The sequence below is a fragment of the Eleutherodactylus coqui genome, chromosome 4, assembly GCF_035609145.1.
Source record: "Eleutherodactylus coqui strain aEleCoq1 chromosome 4, aEleCoq1.hap1, whole genome shotgun sequence".
NCBI classification, from domain to species: domain Eukaryota; kingdom Metazoa; phylum Chordata; class Amphibia; order Anura; family Eleutherodactylidae; genus Eleutherodactylus; species Eleutherodactylus coqui.
The window spans coordinates 241,325,002-241,343,751 of record NC_089840.1 but is presented as its reverse complement, the minus strand read 5'-3'; the positions used below and the strand labels follow the sequence as shown (position 1 = coordinate 241,343,751).

The 18,750-nt window shown below is 47.1% G+C and overlaps 1 protein-coding gene across 1 annotated transcript in view; it reads right to left on the bottom strand.

Moving 5' to 3' along the window:
• The window catches only part of LOC136626156 (alpha-2-macroglobulin-like), a 459,985-nt gene extending 449,984 nt beyond the window's left edge, over window positions 1-10,001 (bottom strand). Inside the window, exons 1-2 of the mRNA XM_066600963.1 lie at window positions 9,901-10,001; window positions 1,683-1,866 (exon numbers count right to left, since the gene is read on the bottom strand). Coding sequence (XP_066457060.1) covers window positions 1,683-1,866; window positions 9,901-9,980 — 264 coding nt within the window. The 5' untranslated portion in view covers window positions 9,981-10,001. The remainder of the gene's footprint in view (window positions 1-1,682; window positions 1,867-9,900) is intronic.
• Window positions 10,002-18,750: the final 8,749 nt, after the last annotated feature.

Genomic DNA, 18,750 nt, shown 5'->3' with positions numbered 1-18,750 from the left:
AAGAAAAAAATATGCAACACTGCTAACAGCAGCCTGCACAGTACTGCACACGGATAGATGTGGCCCTAAGAAGGACCGTTGGGGTTCTTGAAGCCTACACTCACTCCTAACACTCTCCCTACCTAAGCACCACTTCTGTCCCTGTAGTATTACTGCAAGGCGCAATGCTCTGCAGACTGACGATTTTGAAAAAAAAAAATTTGTGCAACACTGCTAACAGCACCCTCCACAGTACTGCACACGGATAGATGTGGCCCTGAGAAGGACCGTTGGGGTTCTTGAAGCCTACACTCACTCCTAACACTCTCCCTACAGCAGCACCAGCAGCAGCACTTTCCCTCAGCTAACTCAGTCACAAGGCATCTGAGGCGAGCCGCGGGAGGGGCCGACTTTTATACTCGGGTGACATCTGATCGCCCCAGCCACTCACAGCAGGGGGGTGGTATAGGGCTTGAACGTCACAGGGGGAAGTTGTAATGCCTTCCCTGTCTTTCAATTGGCCAGAAAAGCGCGCTAACGTCTCAGAGAGGAAACTGAAAGTAACCGGAACACCGCGTGGTACTCGTTATGAGTAACGAGCATCCCGAACACCCTAATATTCGCACGAATATCAAGCTCGGACGAGTACGTTCGCTCATCTCTAATCCTGAAGTATCCCATTGGTTTTAATGGGAATTCACACTGTAGTGTATACGGCACAGATTTTTTTCCACTTGCAGACATGAAATCTGCATGGGAAAAAAAAGTGACACATCACTTCTTGGCATAAATTAGATGTGGAATCCTTGTCAGAAAATCTGCATGTGGATTTTTCCCAATAAATAGATTAAATCCACATACAGAACCATGGCGTAAGCACATGAAAATCTGTGATCACCGTATGGATTTCAGTTAAGAATTGTCATTGATTTATGATGTGTGAACATAGCCTAAGAGAGCCTAACAGTGGAGATAATTAGCCCTCTCTCCTGTTTGGCTGCAGGTTTCTGCTCTCTTCCATCAGATGCTCCATGGCAATTGTGTCCTGGCTGTTTGATACACCATTGGCTCATAACTTATACTATACCTTAACCAGCTGAAATAAATCTTCTGCACTTTCCCGTTTGCAAAATTCATTCCAAGGCCAATTTTTTTTTTACATGTGAACCTTAATAGGTTTGTTTGGGATTTTTGTTTTTTGCTTATTTCTATGTTTGCTATGTTATATGGGCCAAAATAACTTTTTAATTAGTTTGTATTGAAAATTCTGACCCATTTGTTATTTCTAATGTTCCCCTTGGGTGAGGGTGGACTCCTGATAAGATTGCCTGCTTATGGGTTTGTCCACGAATACAAAAATCTGCTGTGTTCTTCCTAAACCAGCACGACAACCATTCATGGATCAGGTGTGTTATTTCAGCTGAGCTTAATTGATGTAAATGGGACAAAGCTGCAATACCATATGCAGCCTATGGACTGGTGTGGTGCTGTTTATGGAAGAAAGCAGCCAGCGTTTTCTGAATCACAACATCATATATGCTTGAATTTCCCATATTGAATACCATACATGGTTCTGATTCCTATATGAAATACATTACATTGCTCTCCAGTTTCCATATTTTCAAATATTTGGTACATTGAACACCATTTATTACTATTTTGTAAGTTGAGTCATGTATTATACTCTATAGATGTATACAGACCTTGAAGGGATAACACTCATAATGGTCATGGGCTTCGATTTTATGTTCAGCTAAGGGGTAAACTTGGTCATCTTTCTTCAGCTCAAATTTTAGATCAACCTCCCCCTTCAGATCAAGGAAGGCCACGCAGGCTTTCTCCTCAGCCCCTTGTACTAAATGTACAGGGACTGTAATCAAATAATGGCTGTAAGGATACAGAAACATTAGCTATTAGTTATTTGTAAAATTTGGAAATCAGACATCATAATGCAACTGGAATCATTATCATGCATTATATAAAAAGTGTATTAGAATTGTCAAGTTTATACTCTATGAAACCAAAAAGTGCACAACCCTTCTGAGATGAAACCTAACTTTTAATAAGCAAATTAAAATGAGAAAGAAAAACCCTGTTGTAACACTATTATACTGCTACCTAAGCAGAGTAGCTGCCCTGACCAGGGTGACCCACTCTCCAGACTCACTCTGAAACACCCTACACTAGAGAAAGAGCAAATAAATGTTGATAATATTTCAAAATGTAGGAAGGGGGGGGGGGGGGGATAAATGCAGGACAAGATATTATAGATCAATCAAATTTGTTCAACCGCCAAGTAAGGATTTTTTTACTTGGCATACATGCAAGGGACCAAGGTCCAACTATCAAGGGCATGTTGGGAGTTGTAGTTTTTCAACCTTTGGAGAGCATCAGGTTGGAGAATGCTGACCTACAAATTCAAAAGAAGTAATCTAGCACATCATATGGAATGGAAGTATAACAAGCCTTTATTCAAACACTCATAAAAACCATCTACAGAGAACAGTTAGCCCAGCTTTTGCATTTCTGCTTGACACCTTTTTAACAGGCTATGAATATAGAATCAAGCCGAAATGCGTAAGCTGGTCTGATGGTTCTCTATATATGGATTTTATTGTCACTTAAATAAAGGCTTGTTACGTTGCCATTCCATATTTGGTGCTAGAATCATTCTTTTGGATTTGTATTGCTCCTGCTCTACCCAGGTCTTAGACATGCTGGATAATGGAGAGCTGGATGTCTTGGCTTTTGTGAACACTGATCTACAGTATAAATACATCACTGACTTATTTTCAAGAAAAGTCTTAATTATTAATAGAGATGAGCGAACGTACTCGTCCGAGCTTGATATTCGTGCGAATATTAGGGTGTTCGGGATGCTCGTTACTCGTAACGAGTACCACGCGATGTTCTGGTTACTTTCAGTTTCCTCTCTGAGACGTTAGCGCGCTTTTCTGGCCAATTGAAAGACAGGGAAGGCATTACAACTTCCCCCTGTGACGTTCAAGCCCTATACCACCCCCCTGCAGTGAGTGGCTGGGGCGATCAGATGTCACCCGAGTATAAAAGTCGGCCCCTCCCGCGGCTCGTCACACATGCCTTGTGAGTTAGCTGAGGGACAGTGCTGTTCTATTGGAGTTGCTGTAGGGAGAGTGTTTGTAGTGAGTGTAGGCTTCAAGAACCCCAACGGTCCTTCTTAGGGCCACATCTACGTGTGTGCAGGCTGCTGTTAGCAGTGGAGAAATTTTTTTTTTTTCTCAAAATCGGCAGTGCAGAGCATTGCACCCGGCATTAGGGACAGAAGTGGTGCTTAGGCAGGGAGAGTGTTAGGAGTGAGTGTAGCCTTCAAGAACCTCAACGGTCCTTTCTAGGGCCACATTTAACTGTGTGGAGTACTGTGCAGGCTGCTGTTAGCTGTGTTTTTTTTTTGCTCAAAATCGGCGGTGCAGAGCATTGCACCCTGCATTGATACTACAGGCACAGAATTGTGTAGGCAGGGCCACAACACAGTTATTAGTCATTGAATAGGCACAGTGGGCCTTTCCTTTTAAACAAAAGGGAAAAAAGTATATTTGCCCTGCCTCTGTCAGTCCTAAGGGCTCTGGGTACGTGTGTGCTGCGTGGAGAACGTCAAAAAATCAGACGCAACCAGTTACGGTTGAGTGCAGCCTTGCGTCAATTTCTTTCCTGCCTGGGAAATACCTGCTCTGCCACAGTTAATAACTCTGCAACAGTAAAGTTCTGTGACACTTTTGCAGGGCCGCAACACAGTTATATTAGTCATTGAATAGGCACAGTGGGCCTTTCCTTTAAAACAAAAGGGAAAAAATTATATTTGCCCTGCCTCTGACAGCCGTCAGGGCTCTGGGTACGTGTGCTGCGTGGAGAACGTAAAAAAATCAGACGCAACCAGCTACGGTTGAGTGCAGCCTTGCGCCAATTTCTTTCCTGCCTGGGAAATACCTGCTCTGCCACAGTTAATAACTCTGCAACAGTAAAGTTCTGTGACACTTTTGCAGGGCCGCAACACAGTGTCAGTTATTAAACTTATTATTCAGTGAATAGACGCAGTGGGCCTATCCTTTTAAACAAAAGGGAAAAAAGTATATTTGCCCTGCCTCTGTCAGTCCTAAGGGCTCTGGGTACGTGTGTGCTGCGTGGAGAACGTTAAAAAATCAGACGCAACCAGCTACGGTTGAGTGCAGCCTTGCGCCAATTTCTTTCCTGCCTGGAAAATCAAATCACTGGTAATACAGCATGCTGAGGGGTAGGGGTAGGCCTAGAGGACGTGGACGCGGGCGAGGACGCGGAGGGCCAAGTGAGGGTGTGGGCACAGGCTGAGCTCCTGATCCAGGTGTGTCGCAGCCGACTGCTGCGCGATTAGGAGAGAGGCACGTTTCTGCTGTCCCCACATTCATCGCCCAATTAATGGGTCCACGCGGGAGACCTTTATTAGAAAATGAGCAGTGTGAGCAGGTCCTGTCCTGGATGGCAGAAAGTGCTTCGAGCAACCTATCGTCCAGCCACAGTTCTGCGCCGTCCACTGCTGCAAATCCGAATCCTCTGTCTGCTGCTCCTCCTTCCTCCCAGCCTCCTCACTCCACTACAATGACACATGCTCAGGAGCGGGAAGACTCCCAGGAACTGTTCTCGGGTCCCTGCTCAGATTGGGCAGCAGTGGTTCCTCTCCCACCAGAGGAGTTTATCGTCACTGATGCCCAACCATTGGAAAGTTCCCGGGGTCCGGGGGATGAGGCTGGGGACTTCCGCCAACTGTCTCAAGACCTTTCAGTGGGTGAGGAGGACGATGACGATGAGACACAGTTGTCTTGCAGTGAGGTAGTAGTAAGGGCAATAAGTCCAAGGAAGGAGCGCACAGAGGATTCGGAGGAAGAGCAGCAGGACGATGAGGTGACTGACCCCACCTGGTGTGCAACGCCTGCACAGGACAGGTCTTCAGAGGGGGAGGCACGGGCAGCAGCAGGGCAGGTTGCAAGAGGCAGTGCGGTGGCCAGGGGTAGAGGCAGGGCCAGACCGAATAATCCACCAACTGTTTCCCAAAGCGCACCCTCGCGCCATGTCACCCTGCAGAGGCCGAGGTGCTCTAAGGTCTGGCAGTTTTTCACCGAGACGCCTGACGACCGACGAACAGTGGTGTGCAACCTTTGTCGCGCCAAGATCAGCCGGGGAGCCACCACCAACAGCCTCACCACCACCAGCATGCGCAGACATATGATGGCCAAGCACCCCACTAGGTGGGACGAAGGCCGTTCACCGCCTCCGGTTTGCACCGCTGCCTCTCCCCCTGTGCCCCAACCTGCCACTGAGATCCAACCCCCCTTTCAGGACACAGGCACTACCGTCTCATGGCCTGCACCCACACCCTCACCTCCGCTGTCCTCGGCCCCATCCAGCAATGTCTCGCACCGCACAGTCCAGCCGTCGCTAGCGCAAGTGTTGGAGCGCAAGCGCAAGTATGCCGCCACGCACCCGCACGCTCAAACGTTAACCGTCCACATAGCCAAATTTATCAGCCTTGAGATGCTGCCGTATAGGGTTGTGGAAACGGAGGCTTTCAAAGCTATGATGGAGGCGGCGGCCCCGCGCTACTCAGTTCCCAGTCGCCACTACTTTTCCCGATGTGCCGTCCCAGCCCTGCACGACCACGTCTCCCGCAACATTGTACGCGCCCTCACCAATGCGGTTAGTGGCAAGGTCCACTTAACTACGGACAAGCACAGGCGGGCAGGGCCACTACATCTCCCTGACAGCACATTGGGTGAATTTAGTGGAGGCTGGGACAGAGTCAGAGCCTGGGACCGCTCACATCCTACCCACCCCCAGAATTGCGGGCCCCAGCTCGGTGGTGGTATTTTCGGCGGTGTATGCTTCTTCCACTAAAGCACCCTCCTCCTCCTCCTCCTCAACCTCTGTCTCGCAATCTAGATGTGTCAGCAGCAGCAGGACGTCGCCAGCAGTCGGTGTCGCGCGGCGTGGCAGCACAGCGGTGGGCAAGCGTCAGCAGGCCGTGCTGAAACTACTCAGCTTAGGAGATAGGAGGCACACGGCCCACGAACTGCTGCAGGGTCTGACAGAGCAGACCGACCGTTGGCTTGCGCCGCTGAGCCTCCAACCGGGCATGGTCGTGTGTGACAACGGCCGTAACCTGGTGGCGGCTCTGCAGCTCGGCAGCCTCACGCACGTGCCATGCCTGGCCCACGTCTTTAATTTGGTGGTTCAGCGCTTTCTGAAAAGCTACCCACGCTTGTCAGACCTGCTCGTAAAGGTGCGCCGGCTCTGCGCACATTTCCGCAAGTCCCACACGGACGCTGCCACCCTGCGCACCCTGCAACATCGGTTTAATCTGCCAGTGCACCGACTGCTGTGCGACGTGCCCACACGGTGGAACTCTACGCTCCACATGTTGGCTAGGCTCTATGAGCAGCGTAGAACTATAGTGGAATACCAACTCCAACATGGGCGGCGCAGTGGGAGTCAGCCTCCTCAATTCTTTTCAGAAGAGTGGGCCTGGTTGGCAGACATCTACCAGGTCCTTCGAAACTTTGAGCAGTCTACCCAGGTGGTGAGCGGCGATGCTGCAATCATTAGCGTCACCATTCCTCTGCTATGCATCTTGAGAAGTTCCCTGCAAACCATAAAGGCAGCCGCTTTGCGCTCGGAAACAGAGTCGGGGGAAGACAGTATGTCGCTGGATAGTCAGAGCACCCTCCTGTCTATATCTCAGCGCGTTCAGGAGGAGGAGGAGGAACATGAGGAGGATGAGGAGGAGGGGGAAGAGACAGCTTGGCCCACTGCTGACGGTACCCATGCTGCTTGCCTGTCATCATTTCAGCGTGTATAGCCTGAGGAGGAGGAGGAGGATCCTGAAAGTGATCTTCCTAGTGCGGACAGCCATGTGTTGCGTACAGGTACCCTGGCACACATGGCTGCCTTCATTAGGATGCCTTTCTCGTGACCCTCGCATTACACGCATTCTGGCCACAACGGATTACTGGGTGTACACACTGCTCGACCCACGCTATAAGGAGAACCTTCCCACTCTTATTGCCGAAGAGGAAAGGGGTTCGAGAGTGTTGCTATACCACAGGACCCTGGCGGACAAGCTGATGGTAAAATTCCCATCCGACAGCGGTAGTGGCAGAAGGCGCAGTTCCGAGGGCCAGGTAGCAGGGGAGGTGCGGAGATCGAGCAGCATGTACAGCCCAGGCAGTGCAACAGTCTTTAAGGGCCTGGACAGCTTTATGGCTCCCCAGCAAGACTGTGTCACCGCTCCCCAGTCAAGGCTGAGTCGGCGGGAGCACTGTAAAAGGATGGTGAGGGAGTACGTAGCCGATCGCACGACCGTCCTCCGTGACGCCTCTGCCCCCTACAACTACTGGGTGTCGAAGCTGGACACGTGGCCTGAACTAGCGCTGTATGCCCTGGAGGTGCTTGCTTGTCCTGCGGCTAGCGTCTTGTCAGAAAGGGTGTTTAGTGCGGCTGGGGGAATCATCACGGATAAGCATACCCGCCTGTCAACCGATAGTGCCGACAGGCTAACACTCATCAAGATGAACAAAGCCTGGATTTCCCCAGACTTCTCTTCTCCACCAGCGGACAGCAGCGATACGTAAGCAATACGTAGGCTGCACCCGCGGATGGAAGCTACGTTCTCTCTCACCATCCAAAACGGGGACATTTCTGCTTCATCAATCTGTGTCTAATATTCCTCCTCCTCCTCCTGCTCCTCCTCCTGAAACCTCACGTAATCACGCTGAACGGGCAATTTTTCTTTGGGCCACAAGGCTCACTCATCTAATTTTTCGAAACAATTTTTATATGTTTCAATGCTCTTAAAAGCGTTGAAACTTTAACTTGAACCAATTTTTCGTTAAACTGGGCTGCCTCCAGGCCTAGTTACCACTTAAGCCACATTAACCAAAGCGATTAATGGGTTTCACCTGCCATCTTGGTTGGGCATGGCCAATTTTTACTGAGGTACATTAGTACTGTTGGTACACCAATTTTTTGGGGCCCTCACCTACAGTGTAATCATACCAATTTGTATGTTCTTCGCCTGCACTCATGGTACAGAAGTGTGTGTGGGGTTGGCCTATACTTTAGCTACATAAATGTAACTTGGGCCTTGGCTATACTGCAGCTACTGAAATGGAACTAAGACTGCGCTCCCACTATACTGCTGCTTCGGAATTGTTACTGGGGCCTGTCTTGAGTGCTACTATTGCTGACATGGAACGAAGACTGCGCTCCCACTATACTGCTGCTTCGGAATTGTTACTGGGGCCTGTCTTGAGTGCTACTATTGCTGACATGGAACGAAGACTGCGCTCCCGCTATACTGCTGCTTCGGAATTGTTACTGGGAACTGTCTTGAGTGCTACTATTGCTGACATGGAACGAAGACTGCGCTCCCGCTATACTGCTGCTTTGGAATTGTTACTGGGGCCTGTCTTGAGTGCTACTATTGCTGACATGGAACGAAGACTGCGCTCCCACTATACTGCTGCTTCGGAATTGTTACTGGGGCCTGTCTTGAGTGCTACCATTGCTGACATGGAACGAAGACTGCGCTCCTCCTATAATGCTGCTACTGATATGTTAGTGGGGCCTGTCCTAATGCTATGGCTGAAATGTTACGAATTATGGGCTCTGCCTATACCGCTGCTAATGGTATGTCTCTGGGGTGTGGAAACAGAGGCTTCCCAAAGACATGATGGCGGCGAGGCCATTTCCCACCAACGCGGTTACTGTTAAGGTGCATATAACCACGGACACGTGGAGAGGACACGTAGTGACTCAAAAACATCCCCCTCCTCCTCCAACAGGGAAAACATTCTTGGCAAATGCCTTTGCATTGGTTCGTCTGGTGGCAGTCCAAGAATTTCACCTTTACCGACACTACAAGAGAGCCCCCCCACCACCCCCCCGCCACGGCCCACTTAATCCTGGCCACATTCCGAAAACCAACAAAATAAAACCGCGCTACTAGGTCCGCAGTCACCACCACATTACCACCAATGCGGTTACTGTTAAGGTACATATTACCAGTCTGACTGGGGCATGCAGACACCTTTACAGAATGAATAGTGTGTGGCAGATAGGTTCCCCATTGCTATGCCCACGTGTGCAGCTCCTGATGGCGGTGGCACAGGATTCTATTTCTCATTGCTTCTGTACAGCATTGTGGGCTATCGTCCCACCACTTTTAAAGAGGGTCGCTGCCTAGCCGTGCCAACCCCTCTGCAGTGTGTGCCTGCGGTTCCTCCTCATGGCAGACGCACTTATAAATAGACATGAGGGTGGTGTGGCATGAGGGCAGCTGAAGGCTGCGCAGGGACAGTTTGTTGTGCGCTGTGGACACTACGTCGTGCGGGGGGGGGGGCAGCATGTAACCCAGGAGAAGTGGCAGCGGAGTGTCATCCAGGCAGTGATTGTGCTTTGTTGTAGCTAGTGTGGTGCTTAGCTAAGGTATGCCATGCTAATGAGGGCTTTTCAGAAGTAAAAGTTGTTGGGGGGGCCCACTCTTGCCGGTATTGTGGCTTAAAAGTGGGACCTGTGAACTTGAGATGCAGCCCAACATGTAGCCCCTCGCCTGCCCTATCCGTTGCTGTGTCGTTCCCATCACTTTCTTGAATTGCCCAGATTTTCACACATGAAAACCTTAGCGAGCATCGGCGAAATACAAAAATGCTCGGGTCGCCCATTGACTTCAATGGGGTTCGTTATTCGAAACGAACCCTCGAGCATCGCGATAATTTCGTCCCGAATAACGAGCACCCGAGCATTTTGGTGCTCGCTCATCTCTAATTATTAACTTAACACATACAATTTCTTAAAACATATAGGAAAGCAGTAACTTATCCATAAATAATAAGCAAATAGTAGTGATCAATATCTTACGGTTCTGATGCGGCTGTAAGAGTTGAGCTGAAGATCGCCAGGCAGACGGGGACCAAGAGAAGCCACATTTTGGACAACATGTCACCTCTGCCCAGTCTGGAAAATGCTGTTCCTTATAAAGAGAGACAAAGGAGGAGTCAAAGGTATCCGGTGTCCAACAACCTGACCAGAGATGTTTGAGAGGTCATTAAACTTGAGTGGGAGAATTGTAGCTGATAAATGGGATTTCAGCACAGCTCATGACCTCTTTTCTGATATGGAGCCAATGTACACAGTTGCTACTTTGTAAGAGTATTACTAATTTATCCAGTAGTTCCAAACATCATGAATTCAGCTTTAGTTACACAATATATCAATCTTTAAGTCACACTTTTTCAGTTTTTAGTAATATAGAAGGATCTGAGTATATTTCTAGATTGACATCTGAATAACAACAAATAGTTGATTCATTTGCAGAAGTTACCGCAGCTAAAATCTTTATAAGCAAACAAAAAGGCAAGTTTGGGCACGTTCGAATGTGTATTGTGATATACAGTGTGTTGTGTCATAAGTGAGAACAAATGACTTTATATTCAGGGATTTTAGAAGGCAGTCACGTAGCCTGAAGCAGATTCGAAAGCTCGCATTAACATCATGTATTTTTGTTAGCCATTAAAAAGTATCATATCTACAAGATTACGTGGTTTCTCTTGCTGGGGATAATCACATATTTACTGTTTATCTTATTTTCAGTGTAACAGTATAACATTTTATTATCCCTAGTCTATGCTGCATTTAGATGTAATGATTATCCTTAAATCGTTAAAAATCGTTAAAATGGGCACACATAAATGCTAATAGTTTGGTTTAAGCGCAAGCCAACAACCAAATCATAAATGAGAACTGTACACTTTTCCTCCGTTGCTCAGTTTCAGCAGGACAAAAATATATCCAATAGATTTGTATGGCTTCTGTGATGTACTGTAGGTTGAGCAATCTTGTAATCCTATACCACCTGCATTGCCCAAACTTTGGATAATGATATTGGGGTGGTCTGTTAGAGATCTGAGGGCTAGGTACTCGCTTTTATTGAGATTTTGTCTGTTTGGATCAACACGTTATTAATATTTCTAAACTCTGTGTTAACGAAAGTGAAAAAGGTTTTGATACAGTTGCTCCTATGACGAATAGGGTGAAAAAGGATTTGGGTTTCAAATCTTTACAGAGCAGAAGTGGAGAGGAGTCAGGATCTGTGATGAGTGAATGTAAAAACCTTGATTTCCTGGATAGCAAAGTGTCTTTTAAGGCCTTAGTCAGACGGGCGTTTTTTCGCATGCGTCCGGCGATTTTATAAAACCATTGCTTTGCAATGGTATCGGACCCATGAGCGCTTTTTATGCGCTCGTCCGATAAATTATAGAACAGAAATCGCAGATCGCACCTATCTGCGATCTGTGATTCCTGTTCTCTTCTCTATATGCGCTCAATGGGGCCAGCGGCAGCAGCGCCGACCCCATTGAGAACATATACTAGACAAGTCATTCTTCTCTGCCACAGCTGTAACAGCTGTGGCAGAGAAAAATGATGTTTGCCCATTGAATTCAATGGAGCCGGCAATACAGCCGGCTCCATTGAAAGCAATGGGCTGCCGGCGAGCGCGGGATGAATTTTCGGGAAGGGCTTAAATATATAAGCCCTTCCCTGCAATTCATCCAGAAATGTGTATAAATAAAAAATATATATATACTCACCTTGTCCCTGCAGACGGAGTTCAGCCGCGGCCGGCGGCAGTTCTCCTGAACTGCTCTCTGTAGTATTCAGCAGCCGGGAATTTAAAATCCCCGCCTGCTGAATGAGCTGAGTTCATGAATTCATGAATTGGTGAGTGAGTGCTGCCACTGATTGGCTCAGCTCAGCTGTCATTCAGCTGAGAGCTGCCACTGATTGGCCCTGCGCTGAGCCAATCAGAGGCAGCACTCACTCACCCATTCATGAATTCATGAATGGGTGTGTGAGTGAGAGCTGCCTCTGGTTGGTCAGGCTGTGACCAATCAGAGGCAGCTCATTCAGCAGGCGGGGATTTTAAATCCCCGGCTGCTGAATACTACAGAGAGCAGTTCAGGAGAACTGCCGCCGGCTGCGGCTGAACTCCGTCTGCCGGGACAAGGTGAGTATATATATATTTTTTATTTTTACACATTTCTGGATGAATTGCAGGGAAGGGCTTATATATTTAAGCCCTTCCCGAAAATTCATCCCGTGATCGCCCGCAGCGCACTGCTTTCAATGGAGCCGGCTGTATTGTCGGCTCCATTGAATTCAATGCGCTGGACAGCTCCGGCCCGTTTCTATTGAAACATGGCTAGGAGCAGTATTTTCGGGCGATTTTTCGGCCCCGGTCACGCGATTTGCGGATGCGCATCCGTCATGCGATCCGCAAATCGCGGGAAAAAATGCCCGTGTGACTAAGGCCAAAGAGTTAATTTTCCAATATAGTTGCTGGTATCAATGAAAAAATCTAATTTGTTACATTTCTCGTCAGGGAAGAAAGAGAGGCCTTTGTTCAAGAGGATTCTTTTTGTTTCATTAAGAATGTGTTTGAAGAAATGAAATCCTCTTATTGTGTTGGTCTGTTCCATTTTGGGGTTTGGATGTCACCTTTCGACATTTTTTCCCCTTTTTTGTTCTTCTTTTACTTGTAATTTCCTTTTTGGCTTATTGAAATGCAGAATTTGGCGATTTGTGAAGTCTTGGAGCTTTTTTTGGACGTTGGGGTTAGCGATAGTGGAAGATATAAAAAATAAAAACAAACATGGATAAAAGAGAAATGCTCCGCGCTGTTGAGAGTCGCACCATATTGTTGGATACGCGCACCAGCTCATATAAGAATCAAGGCCAGAAGAGCCTGATGTGGGAGGAGGTAGCCCAAGCCATGTTTAGACAGCAATGCTGCTCTTTCAACGCCAATACCCGGAAACAAAAGAGTAAGTATAATGTAATGTTTATTTTTTTCACCTTGGTCACACTATGCTATTGGTTTTGCAAAACTATGTTATCTCTAAATTATTGCTCTCCCACCCCCAGAATTGCTCATAAATATCTGTAATGGGTCTGTGTTTGCAGCCTGTGGCTGTAAAACAATGGTTGCTGTGTATGTACCTTTAAGTTATCTTTATATAGTTTTACCTACTGGCCTTAAATACTTGAACGCCATTTGCTTATGCGTTGCCACCTTTGGTCTGACTTTATATTGTGTCCTGATATTGTACATGTTCTTGGATGTATGTTTTTTTTCCCTTTTGTTATGTTTGTATTGAGGTGACATTTGTTTGATTACTTTGTTTTGTGTTGTATTATTCGTTTTTAGTCACAAAATCATGACATCACAGCGTGGCTCCATCCGTGATGTGTTTCGCAAATCTATCCTAGGCATCCCACTAGGAGTCCCTGTAGGAGTCAAACCAGGAGTCCCCTTAGGACTCCTGGTTTGACTCCCCCTCAGGATTCCTCTCAGCGGCCCCCTGGGTGTTCCCCTCGGAGTCCAACCAGGAGTCCCCTTAGGACTCCTGGTTTGACTCCCCCTTGCGATTCCTCTTGGCAGCCCCCTAGGGGTCCCAATAGGAGTCCAACCAGGAGTCTCCTTAGGACTCCATCTAGGTGGTCCCCTAGGAGTCCCAGAGGAAATCCCCATAGGGCTCCCCCTCAGCGGCACTCTCAGATTACCCCAAGGTGGCACTGTAAGACTCCCCCTCGGCATTGACGAGCAGAGCAGCCCCATCATCATCTGTCCGGAGATATTGAGCATGCTGTATTGCAATATTTGAAATTCCAAACAGATGATAATTGGGCTGAATTTTTTTGGTCGCTCATCTGCCAGCCGCTTGCAGCAGCTGCCCAGGAGGCTACAGGGGAGAGTGAGGGTTGCCGTGGAGATGGTGCTAGATACCATCCTCGAGGACCAGCCGGCGATGGAGGTCTTCTGGTTTTTAGACCATTGGCGTACCCACAGCAGGGGGAGGCACCCCCATAGGTTGATTTATGAGAGTTGGCTCCAATATCCGACGGCCAGGGAGAGGGGATATTCCCGAGGGCATTACGGCTATCGACCTGCTTGCGGGGATTATTATTCCCCCACCCCCCCCAATACAGAAGACTACGGATGTGAGTTCACCTGATCATGGCCGTATGTCAAGGGGAGAGACAAGGAGGCGGTCATCTCCCTCTCAAGTCCCTACCGCTGAGCCTGCCTCTCAAACACAGGGTTCTGTGGGCAGCCCCCTCTCCTGCAGCCCTCAGCCACCCACAGTGCTGGTGATTTGTCACCCGGAGAAGGGTGCAGTCATTTTGCCTCAAGAGGCTATTCTGGTGGGCAGAATTTCCATTTGAGGTCCCCTGCGCCAACAAAAGGATGTTAAGCCCTCCTGCCCCCTTGGCCCACCTGCCATCTCACAATAACTAGAGTTGGAGGCTGATGTGCTGCAAGAGGCAGCCTCAGCACGCTCTTTGGCTAATATCAGGCACTGTGGGTAGGAAGGGCTTTGGAATAAAGGGGCAGCAAATCCTCCATGCGTGGGCCATAATATATTGTGTTCTATGTTGTTTTTTGTTTACAAATGTTAATTTTGTAATGTATCTCTGTTTGATAAGTTTGTCTGGCCTTAGGTTCGTTAGTCAGCCTTTTTTTTGTTTATAATAAAAACAAATTTTTGATTTGACCTGTTGTATTGTGTACTGAAACTTGGGTAATCTTTAAACTGGAATCAGTAAGCACATGTTTAGCTATGCTCAAAGGCAGTTAGTCATCCTAGCTTGATACAGTGGTTGAAGGAAGGTTCCGGTATTGGTTGCTTTTCATACTGGCAATTGTGTAAGTAAAGTAAAGATGAAGGACTAAGTGAACAATAGCCTCATCATGAAAGCCTCTCTCTTCCCCCCTCAGCTCCCTCCCCATATAGTGATGTTTGGTGAGCTCAGGGCTGTAATCTACTATGCTTTTTTTTAGGCTGAGTCCCCCTTGTTTTTGTTTTGGTTGGGACCAAAAAGTGAGGCTGTCATGGTTAACACACACCTACAGTCAGTATGTTGTGGGTAAACAAGCAAGCTTTCAAATGTTTGCTTTTATTACTGTGACACTTTAGCCATTGCAAAAAGACTCTGTGGCGATCATTAGATAATGGCCACACACATCAAAAGCTTGACAAATCTTGTAGGAATAGGTGTTGTATACTTTGGACATGACCACAATAGTCCTCACTGCGTTTTACAACCAAAGCACATTAGCAAAGGTATTGTGGTCCGCTGGTGTTAGTCAGCATCTATCCACTTGTCCACCCATGAAGCATGTTGTTTTAGACAACTTTTGCGGAACGTTTTGTTTGTATGCTACGCACTGTAGCCTATTTGGATTTCTTTCCTGTGATCCAAGTTTTCGCATTGTTTTCTCTTGTACGGATGACCAGGCGGCGCAAATGTAAGCCAGTTTGAGGTGACTGTCAAATATTGACTAGGAGACAAAGGCGATAGGAGGAGTCAATTGTGCGTCTCGCATCATATGTGCGTGCCCAACCCCGTGGACTAACGTGCATCCCCTGCATGCCTGTTATGCTGGATAGTGCCTGGGCAGCGCCATTTTGGATCTTTAAAATGAAACTATGGATTATGATGGGAAACATGGGCCATACCTCCACCCCAACAGGCATAAGAAAAGTATCTTGCGGAAGATCACATGGGCGATGGCGAGCAAGTATGGGACTGTGTGGAGCAGGATACAATTACAAAAGAGGTGCAGTGACCTGAAATTAAATGACCCCCGGCGCCTGCACACCATCCGCTGTGAACTTCATTGTCGGGAAAGAGGTAACAGGAGTGTGCGTTTGGGTGTGATTGGAAAGTGTTCGCACATATTAATGTTGGGTGGACCAGAAGGCGGAGTTTTAGTTCACCTGATCATATGAAAATTTAACCCGTGCATTATGCGCTTTTAGCCATAGTGCAACACATAAAAAGTAAGCTTTAGTGACAAGAACATACTGGTGCAGACTTGCAGATTCAACTCTGTGGCATGGAGTGTCCCATGCCCCTGCCCATGGGAGTGTTTTTGAAATGTATTTAAGGGTTCTTCATAAATGTTTAATTTTTGCTGCTATAAAAACAATGTGGTTTCATTACAACCTTTGCCAATGTTAGAGAAGTTGGAAAAAGGCTATGCCACGTAGTCTGTGTCCGTAGCTCATGGAATATTTCAAGGCCTTCCATCAACATGTAATTACAACTATGCTGCTCTTGTGTGAATTGTGGCTAATGTTTTTTTTCACTTTAATCTCCCAACAGAACAGTCACTAAGTCACAGGGTGGAATCTGCCCAGGTCGTGCCCTCCACACTGCGGCTGGCCCGCCAGGACCCACCTCCACCACAAACCACTCTAAAGGAGCCACCTGGTGAGTGTTAAAGACAGCACAATTTAAAAAAGCATACTGCCGAGGATAAGATTTGCTTGATTTTGCCAAGATTCTCATAAAATGCCTTGCTCTCCTTGTCAGCAGAAGAGCCCCACAAGTCTTGAATGGTCAGCAGATGGTTCCCCTGTTTGGCTGGTTCCTCTGAGGTCCCCACAGCCTCTGGTGAAGGTTGATACACCCTACTTGGACCAGTCCCATCCTGTGACAGGTAATTGCAACACACAGGTTACACATTGGTGCCTAAACAAATAACCATCTGGTATAACAGTAGGAGAGGCAGCCAAAAGTGTCTTTCAATATTTGACAATTACAACACTGCACAGAGTTGACATTGCAAATGTTGTCTCCATCCACAGTGGAAAGCAAGGTACACACGCCTTTTCTGATGTTTGCTGCTTAGCCACACTCAAAATATGTTAACGAAAAAAATAATGTGTATTTGTTATGTTGGTAGGACTCATTTTACATTACATTTTCTTTTGTATGGACCCACAGCGTGGCGAAATGTTTCCCTTGAGAAGAGAGTGGCCTGGTTCTTTCAGGAGATTCGTCAGTGTCATCTGCAGATCGATGTGCTGCAGCGTGGCCTACATAGATTCTAGGACGCCTAGCCAACCTCCTTCAGTGGAGAGCCCATCACTTTCAGACAATGGAACAGAGATCGCTCCACCCAGTATCCACCTCCCACAGTCCCAGTTCACGTCCGTGGGTCTTTCAATGCTTGTTGGGCTGCAGAAGGAGCCCTGCATTGCCATTGTTCCGGCAGGTCCATCATCTGCAACCAGATGATAGACCAGCCGGAACAATGAAGGTAATCTGATAGCCAGAGGTCAGACGACTGTCCCATGCCCCTGCCCATGGGAGTGTTTTTGAAATGTATTTAAGGGTTCTTCCTGTTTGTTTTTATAGCAGCAAAAATTAATGTGGTTTCATTACACCCTTTGCTACTGTTAGAGAAGTTGGAAAAAGGCTATGCCACATAGTCTGTGTCCGTAGCTCATGGGATATTTCAAGGCCTTCCATCAACATGTAGTTACAACTATGCTGCTCTTGTGTGAATTGTGGCTAATGTTTTTTTTCACTTTAATCTCCCAACAGAACAGTCACAAAGTCACAGGGTGGAATCTGCCCAGGTTGTGCCCTCCACACTGCGGCTGGCCCGCCAGGCCCCACCTCCACCACAAACCACTCTAAAGGAGCAACCTGGTAAGTGTTAAAGACAGCACAATTTAAAAAAGCATACTGCCGAGGATAAGATTTGCATGATTTTGCCAAGATTCTCATAAAATGTCGTGCTCTCCTTGTCAGCAGAAGAGCCCCTGCGAGTGTTGAATGGTCAGCAGAGGGTCCCCCCGTTGGACTGGCTCCTCTGAGATGCCCACAGCCTCTGGTGAAGGTTAATAGATCCAACTTGGACCAGTCCCATCCTGTGACTGGTAATTGCAACACACAGGTTACACATTGGGGCCTAAACAAATAACCATCTGGTATAACAGTAGGAGAGGCAGCCAAAAGTGTCCTTCAATATTTGACAATTACAACACTGCACAGAGTTGACATTGCAAATGTTGTCTCCATCCACAGTGGAAAGCAAGGTACACACACCTTTTCTGATGTTTGCTGCTTGGCCACACTCAAAATATGTTAATGAAAAAAATAATGTGCATTTGTTGTGTTGGTAGAACTCATTTTCCATTACATTTTCTTTTGTTTGGACCCACAGCGTAGCAAAATGTTTCCCTTGAGGAGAGATTGGCCTGGTTCTTTAAGGAGATCCGTCAGTGTCATCTGCAGATCGATGTGCTGCAGCATGGCCTACATAGACTCTGGGAGTGCCTAGCCAACCTCCTTCAATGGAGAGCCCATCACTTTCAGACAATGGAACAGAGATCACTCCACCCAGTATCCACCTCCCACAGTCCCCGTTCACGCCCGTGTGTCTTTCAATGCTTGTTGGGCTGCAGAAAGAGCCCTGCATTGCCATTGTTCCGGCTGGTTCATCATCTGCAACCAGAAGCTGTGTTTCGTGCTGTCCCAGAAAAGGGGGGGAAATTGTTTACCGAAATATTTGAGCCATGTTGGCTCTTTATTTATAGCCACAAGTTTTATACATATTTTAATATTAAAAAAAGAAATCTCATCACTTTGTTTTTTATTTATTACAATCTTAACATGCAACACAACAGAAAACTTTTTTTATAAACACATGGAAGTCTTTCAGATGTCAGAGGTAAAATGCTTGCTGTAAGACACATCGGGTAAAGTACAGATTTTTGAGGAGAGTATATTGTCCCAGGTGAATTGAACTACATTATTTGAAATGTATTACAACTATATATATATATATATATATATATATATATATATATATATATATATATATATATATATACTGAGTTTCACTCTTAGACA